Source organism: Chlorocebus sabaeus, chromosome 13, assembly GCF_047675955.1.
Source record: "Chlorocebus sabaeus isolate Y175 chromosome 13, mChlSab1.0.hap1, whole genome shotgun sequence".
NCBI classification, from domain to species: Eukaryota; Metazoa; Chordata; class Mammalia; order Primates; family Cercopithecidae; genus Chlorocebus; species Chlorocebus sabaeus.
In genome coordinates this window covers 57,202,916-57,210,064 of record NC_132916.1, presented here as the reverse complement: position 1 = coordinate 57,210,064, position 7,149 = coordinate 57,202,916, and the positions used below count along the sequence as shown (strand labels likewise).

The window sequence follows — 7,149 nt, the reverse complement described above, 5'->3', positions numbered from 1 at the left end:
AACACAGCCTCTCTCTCCAGATTCTAGAAGAGTCTAGTCAGGGATAAATGTCCATAGCTAAGTAACCCTGGCCATCACCAATGCTGCATGGCAGACCTCTCTTTGCTAGGGCTGTTCAGATTTGAATCGCCCCACGATGCAGTCATTGGTTGGGGAGAAGACTTTGAGAGCACATTTCCAGTTCATCTGTTACATTTTACTTTGCTAACGGGGACCTTATTTTACTGCCCCAAATAAAAAGCCAGACATGAGGAATGTGAGCCAAAGATTTATTCATTTCTTGCATTTGAAGTACTCTTCGATAACATCCTTGGCCTGAGACTCCTTTCCATAGTCCTTAAAAAAAAAAAAAAAAAAAAAAATCACATGCCATTTCTTGTTAACATTTAGGAATTTCACCAAGTTATTATCATCAACTACAGCGGAGCTTCAACAATTAGCTACATCTTATAAATATGTTTCTCATCACTAAGATTTGTTATAGCCACTTTCAGGGACCTTAACGACTTCAATGTCCTTAAGGCTCGTAACATGGCTTTACTATTGCCAGTTTTTAAAGTATATCTGCACAAACACAATCAGGTAAGCAGATTCATTGGCTGGCTTGTAAATTACAGCTTTTATTTTTTTTCTGAAATGCAGAAAATGCTTTAAACCTGTTGAATCCGTTTTTTCCTTTTTTAAGATCCTCAACTTAATTTCAATACAAGGTGTTATATGATTACCCAGCACAACCTTCATTCCTAAAATAAATGGTGACTTACCTTAACTACTACACAACTGCAACCAACCACTTTACGGGGCTTCCCCTCTCTGTCAATTTTACATAGGCCTACCCATTCTCCTAGTTTCTTGTTGTCATCAACCTATTGGGAGAAAATTTAAAAAAAAAAAAAAAAAAATCACATTAATAGACATTAACACTACCAAAAATAAATTCAACCCAAAAGGTGGCTGTAGTCAGAAGGGTGACATGGCAGTTTCCTCATGGCAGTTCAGTAGAGGGAGCCAGTTGTCATCATGTACAGCACAAAGATCACCTACAAGCCTACTAATCTTTGTTGTATACCAACGTCAAAATTAGCATTCAATTCTGCAGGTATAAAATGCTTCTACCTACAATCATCTTTAAAATGGCCAACAATAATATCAGGTGCGCGTAACGTTTACAACTGCACAAAATGAAGAGCTTGAGACTTCACAAAATTGACCCTGGTATACAAGCATCACTGAACATTAGTCCCAACTCAATCCTTAGCAGCCTTACCTTAATTAGGTTGATCTGATGTTCAGCACAAAGGGCCTCCACCAACTTGACATACATAGGCTCATCACAGTTGGATGCAAGCACACAAAGATGAGCTTGGCGCCTGAAATTCAAATTACAATGAAAATGAAGCTAAAACTCAGATCCAAATCCATCATTCTTGCATTTCAGGAGAGTTATCTTTGCACTAACACTTGCAAAACATAAGCAGCAAACACATAAATGTGTACAAAATTGCCTGCGTCTGAAGAACCTGCTAGGGAGCACATACATCTTCAATTAACCTACAACTGGTCTTCAGTAAAACCTCTTTCCCTGACACACTGAATTGGTATTAAGGCATTTTTAAAACTTGTGGCCAAATCCCAATCATAATGGCTTTCTTGTAAGCCAGCTTCATATATCCTAAGAAACATGTGAAAAGCCGGGCGCCGAGGCTCACTCCCATAATCTCAGCACTTTGGGAGGACAAGGGGGGGCAGATGATCTGAGGTCAGGAGTTCCAGACCAGCCAGAAACCAACATGGCGAAACCCCATTTCTACTGAAAGTACAAAAACTAGCTGGGCGTGGTGGCATGTGCCTGTAATTCCAATAATTGCTTCAACCTGGTAGGTAAAGGTTGCAATGAGATCGCGCCACTGCACTCCAGCCTGGGCAACAGAGCGAGACTGTCTCAAAAGGAAAAAAAAAAAGCTGTGGCATTAATGAAACAGTTATGAAATGCCTTGCAATACTGCCGAAGTAGAATACATAAGATTCATACTAGAATCTACTAAATACATTAAACAATAATGCCGTTTCCATCGGATTCAACTAGCTAGATTACACCAAAACGAACTGAACTTGTCCTGTAAAACCTTAAAACTGCATTTAAATTCAGCTCAAGAGTACGTTGTCAATGCAACCACCATAAAAAACACATTAACTCGATCCATCCAAAATACATTAATAAACATCCCAAATTCAAATAAATCACAGGTATTCCTACACCTAGGACCAAATGCTTCTGAAACCTGAGTTTGAAATTCCATTAATGTAATGCTTGTTTTGCAAACTGCCAAACGTAATGTGGCTCTCCACCTCATCTGTCCGCCTAAGTATAAAACTGACTAGCCCCACAACCTACAGGTTTGTCAGACTCTTACATTTCACTCATAAAAGGAGTGAAGGGGTATCCGACAATTTAAGTCATCATTCAAACACTGTAGTTTTGAGTGCTTATCCCCATTCCAACAGCAACCCACACATTTTAAGTGGGCTTTATAGATCTAAGTTGTGATACCTTTTCCTAGGTTTCCTGTAGGACGGATGCCATTCAGAACTTTTGCGCTAACACCATGAACTCCACGCCTTCTTCCCTTGGGTGGCAGTTTTGTTCCGGTTGCAAGAACCCACAGTATTGAGACTGATACACGTACTTGTCTAAGGCTTTGGCAGCTTCGCGAATTCCACGTGCTAGGCCATCGTGGATGAGGGCGGTCTTCAGCACCTCTTGTAAAGCAGTATTAACGTCCATTACACCTCCAGCAGCAATGCTGAAACACGACACATCAGAACCATCAGTTAAAATCCTCACACCACATAAGGCCTTGAACTCAGAAAAGGCCTAAGTGTACAACAGATGCGCTTACGGCGACCCGTTCGACCCAGTCCTGCTCCGCCAACTCCAGGCCCACGCCTCAGCCGAAACCCGACCCCAACTCCAAACCCGGCCCCTGGACTCACCCTTCCTCGGCCATGGCGGTGGGTTACGGGTGAAGCGGAATCTTGAACGCACTGAAAAACAAAAGCATTGACCTGCTAGAGAACCAGATACTTATAACCAACCCCTGTAAAAACACAACGAGCCACGAATCACAACCAATACACCCCTGCCGCCTCGCTAAACTTACCCCAAGCCTCCGCCTCCGCGCGACTCCGCGGCGGCAGGGAAAGAGGCCTCATCAGCCCGCATGACGGTATTTAAGGGTTTTTCAGGCCCCCTGTGCGCATGTGCACTCCCACCCTCGAAAGAGGTGGCTCCTGCGGTGCCGGGCCTGGGGACTTTCTGTTTCCGGATTCAGGCTGTTCTGAGGCAAGAGTACTGCGAGTTTTCTGTGTCTGCCAGGCCAGTCCTTGGCGAGTGCAACAGGCACTACGTGGGCAGCTTCGCGTTGTCCTTCTTTGAGCGGGCGTGGCCCACCGAGGCCCAGGGAACTCATTCTACGGAGCGCGACAGCAGACAAACAAGTTGGTCCGCGTGGTCTTTAAGGCACCTGGAGCCTTGTATCCCGCCGAGCGCCAGTTTTAACCCTTTCCACACCACGTTCTACTTTCCCCGCGCTTCCACAAGACCCAGTCTTCCCCGGCAGCGCATTTTGTTCCTTCGCTCCTAAGTCACCCTGAGAGACCCCCATGATTGTGTCGTTGTGGGTGTGATCGTCATCTTTGTCTTCATGAAACGAGAACCAACATGCTTTCACTATTCCAGGCTGGAGTGCAACGGCGCGATCTCGGCTCACTGCAACCTCTGGCTCCCGGTTTCAAGCGATTCTCCTGCCTCAGCCTCCCGAGTAGCCGGAATTACAGGCGCCTGCCACCACGCCTGGCTAATTTTTTGTATTTTTAGTAAAGACGGGATTTTACCATGTCGGCCAGGCTGGTCTCGAACTCCTGACCTCAGGTGATCCTCCCGCCTCGGCCTCCCAAAGTGCTGGGATTACAGGCGTGAGCCACTGCCCCCGGCTGCTTCCACTATTTCTAAGCACTTTCCCTGCGGTGTGTTGGTAAAGGGGGACCCTGCAGTCAGGGGTTCAATTCTAGTTTCTAAATATAGGGGGAGTCGCTTCTGAACGAAGTTTGTTCTGCTTTGTTTGGTTTTTAAGAATGGATTGTGCTCGGAATACACAGTCCCGCGCAAATCAGAATTCCTTAGGTGCATTTTCAACACCTACAATGTGCCTGACGCAGGGCCAGGACTATAGACATGAAATATCCGGTCTTGGAGGAATCCATTTTCTTACGGGAAGCAACATTATAAATTTGGAAATGATTGACCATTCCCCAATCCCCACTTCCAAAGCAAACGCACGAAACACTACTGAATATGATCAATACTGCCTTTGTGTTTAATTTCCTCTCCTGAGTAGTCAGCCGCCAATCCAGTGAGCAATTATTAGGCGCTTGGCACGTGCCAGCGCTGTGAATCCAGTGAACAGATAGTGTTAGACTGGTGAGTGCGGCGAAAAAAAACAAAACTGGATAACGCGGTAAGAGCGCCAGGGAGTTCATCATAACAGAGACCTGCTGTAATGTTAATAAACTGATAGAGTTCAGTTTTAGATTTTCCGTTGGTTTCAGTTTCATTTTTAAAGCGTTCAAGCTGCTTCTCTGTCAGTAACTCAGGCAAATGTTTATTGAGCTTTTGATTAAAAAAAAGAAAACGCGGAATTTATAAAGATAAGGATTCATTCCTGCTGCCCTGGTTTGTTTGTGGTGGGAATAAGATTTGAGACAAAAATCAGAATACCTCAGGGCCACAGAGGAGATAAAAGTGACAGGGGGTTAGGGAGTGGGGGATGGTGTGGAAAGGTAAGAAGAGGACCTCAGGCTTCTGGCAGCAAAACAAAAACTAAGGGATTCCAAATCGGCGAGCATGGAAGGAGAGGACACGGTATTCTAAATGGATGAAAGTGTAGGGGCAAAGGCGTGAAGGCCTTCTTGCCTATTTTGGAGGTTATAGTTAACACGTTTGTATTTTTTAAGGAGAATGTGGCAAATAATCTTTCAGCATATTTCTTATTATCTAAAGATAGTAAAGTTAATATGCTAAGCATATTAGATTCCTTCCCCAAAAAAGTTTTTAAGGAAGAAGCAGGGAATTTGGGAAACCTAAATGTGAAAACAATCACTGGCAAACAGCATATTTACATGGGGGGAAATGATCAAGTGTCTTGTTAGCTAAAGCAGTTGTTCCCAGTACCAGCCAACTCAGACTTGGTCTCTATCTTTTAGCAGCTGCTAATCTGTTCTGTTGACTCAGACATCGTGGATCTCTGCTTTAATATCTCACTGCACTAAATGTCCTTTCACACAAACCTCCCTCCTTAGACCTGGAGCTACATTTTTTTTTAAGTCCTACTTATAAAACCAGCTCTAACCCCCAAAATGAAGTCAAAGGGCACACTGGTGATACAGGGGTTCTTTAATATAGATTTTCCTAGTTCACTGTTGTGTTTTTTTTTTTTTTTTTTTGAGATGGAGTTTTGTTCTTGTCACCCAGGCTGGAGTGCAGTGGCGGGATCTTAGCTCACTCCAACCTCTGACTCCCGGGTTCCAGCGATTCTCCTGCCTCAGCCTCCCGAGTAGCTAGAATTACAGGCACCCACCGCTATGCCTGGCTAAGTTTTGTATTTTTAGTAGAAACAGGGGTTTCACCATGTTGGCCAGGCTAGTCTCGAACTCCTGACCTTGGTTGATCCGCCCACCTTGGCCTCCCAAAGTGCGGGGATTACAGGTGTGAGTCACTGCGCCCAACCTCCTAGTTCACATTTTTAAGGTTACCTCCTCTCAATTTCTGAGACTGGTAAAGGTGGGAGACTACACAGAGGTTAGTGACTGGTCACTCTTATACCAGCAGAGTATAACACATCATGTGCACAAATATGAATCTGACACACATATGGAAACCAAATGTATTCTAAAGTTTGTTTTAGGAACAATACTGATAGTAACAGGTAACTTGTTTCACTTTTTCTATATGCCAGGTAAGGTGCTAAATTCTTTTCAGGCATTTTTCCCCTTTATTGTTATAGAGACTGTATCTGGTAGTGATGGTATTAGCCCACTTTAACAGGTCAGGAAGCCAAGGTTTAGGTAGTTGCCCAAGATCACACAGCTAATAAATGTGGAAGCTGGTATTTAAGCTCAGTGGACTTCAAAGCCTGTGCTCCTAACCCTTCAGTCATTTGATTGATTGCCAGAATGTGGAAAGGAGATTGCTGAGAATTCAAAAATTACTCTTTTCATCTCTGGTTTGGCAACAGTACAACTGGTTCTATCCCGCTGTGCTAAAAACTATATAGATGGACGAAGGGAATATTGCTGTTAGGCAGAAAAATTTGCATTTGGATTTCTGAATTATCTAAGTGTAAATGTGTAGTTTACTAGGGCTGCCATAACAAAGTACCACAAACTGGGTGGCTTAACCAACAGAAATCTATTATCTCATAGTCCTGAAGGCTGGAAGTCTGAAGTCAAAGTGTTGGGTGAGTTGGTTCCTTCTGTGGGTGTGAGGAAGAATCCATTTCACGCCTCTTTCCTAGCTTCTGGAAGTTTGTTGGCAATCTTGGTGTTCCTTGACTTGTGTTAGCATAACTCCAATCTTTGCATGATGTTCTTCCTGTGTGCATGTCTGAGTTTGCGTCCGAATGTTTCCTTTTTATAAGAATATCAGCCATATTGGATTAGGGGCCCACCTGCTCCAGTATGACCTCCTCTTAACTGATTACATCTCCAACAAACCTATTCCAAATCAGGTCTTATTCTGAAGTAGAAGGTGTTAGGATTTCAACATGTGAATTTTGAGGGAACACAGTTCAACTCATAACAGATGACAAAGAAGGAGGAGATATAGAATGATCAAATGAAAGAAAGCATTTTTGAAATGAACTGCAAAAAAACTTACTTGGAAGACCAGAGCTGGAGAGAAAAACCGGGCTGAGACATAATCATGATTTTATATCATGGAGTGGTCAGGAGGACCCAACTGTGCAGGGTTAAAATTCCAGCTTACTTTGTGACCTTTGGCAAGTTATTTTCTTTCTGAGCTAGTAAAATGGTGGTAATGCTATAATATTTCTGTGAGGATTAAATGAGATAGGCATTTAAAGTGTTTACCAC

General features: G+C 43.5%; 1 protein-coding gene and 3 non-coding genes across 4 annotated transcripts; all 4 read right to left on the bottom strand.

Annotated features, from left to right (window-relative positions):
* Positions 1–255: 255 nt before the first annotated feature.
* Positions 256–3,423, bottom strand: RPS12 (ribosomal protein S12). Its single transcript, XM_008006998.3, has 6 exons — positions 3,162–3,423; positions 2,995–3,045; positions 2,688–2,804; positions 1,268–1,370; positions 765–866; positions 256–336 (listed from the first exon to the last, which is right to left on the bottom strand). Exons 2-6 carry the CDS (start codon positions 3,006–3,008, stop codon positions 274–276), a joined length of 399 nt encoding a protein of 132 aa, XP_008005189.1. The 5' UTR covers positions 3,009–3,045; positions 3,162–3,423; the 3' UTR covers positions 256–273.
* On the bottom strand, positions 477–606 carry LOC119625519 (small nucleolar RNA SNORA33). Its single transcript, XR_005241712.2, has one exon. It is a non-coding gene; the product is annotated as a small nucleolar RNA SNORA33 (small nucleolar RNA).
* On the bottom strand, positions 954–1,029 carry LOC119625530 (small nucleolar RNA SNORD100). Its single transcript, XR_005241723.1, has one exon. It is a non-coding gene; the product is annotated as a small nucleolar RNA SNORD100 (small nucleolar RNA).
* LOC119625501 (small nucleolar RNA SNORD101) lies at positions 2,398–2,470 on the bottom strand. Its single transcript, XR_005241693.2, has one exon. It is a non-coding gene; the product is annotated as a small nucleolar RNA SNORD101 (small nucleolar RNA).
* Positions 3,424–7,149: the final 3,726 nt, after the last annotated feature.

Bases quoted from the DNA above. Each gene is read 5' to 3' on its own strand.
- RPS12 (XM_008006998.3), bottom strand. The intron at 1,371-2,687 runs GTACGTGTATCA...TTTGAATTTCAG, and splicing joins GCTGCCAAAGCCTTAGACAA to GCGCCAAGCTCATCTTTGTG. The intron at 337-764 runs GTAAGTCACCAT...TTTTTTTTTAAG, and splicing joins GCAGTTGTGTAGTAGTTAAG to GACTATGGAAAGGAGTCTCA.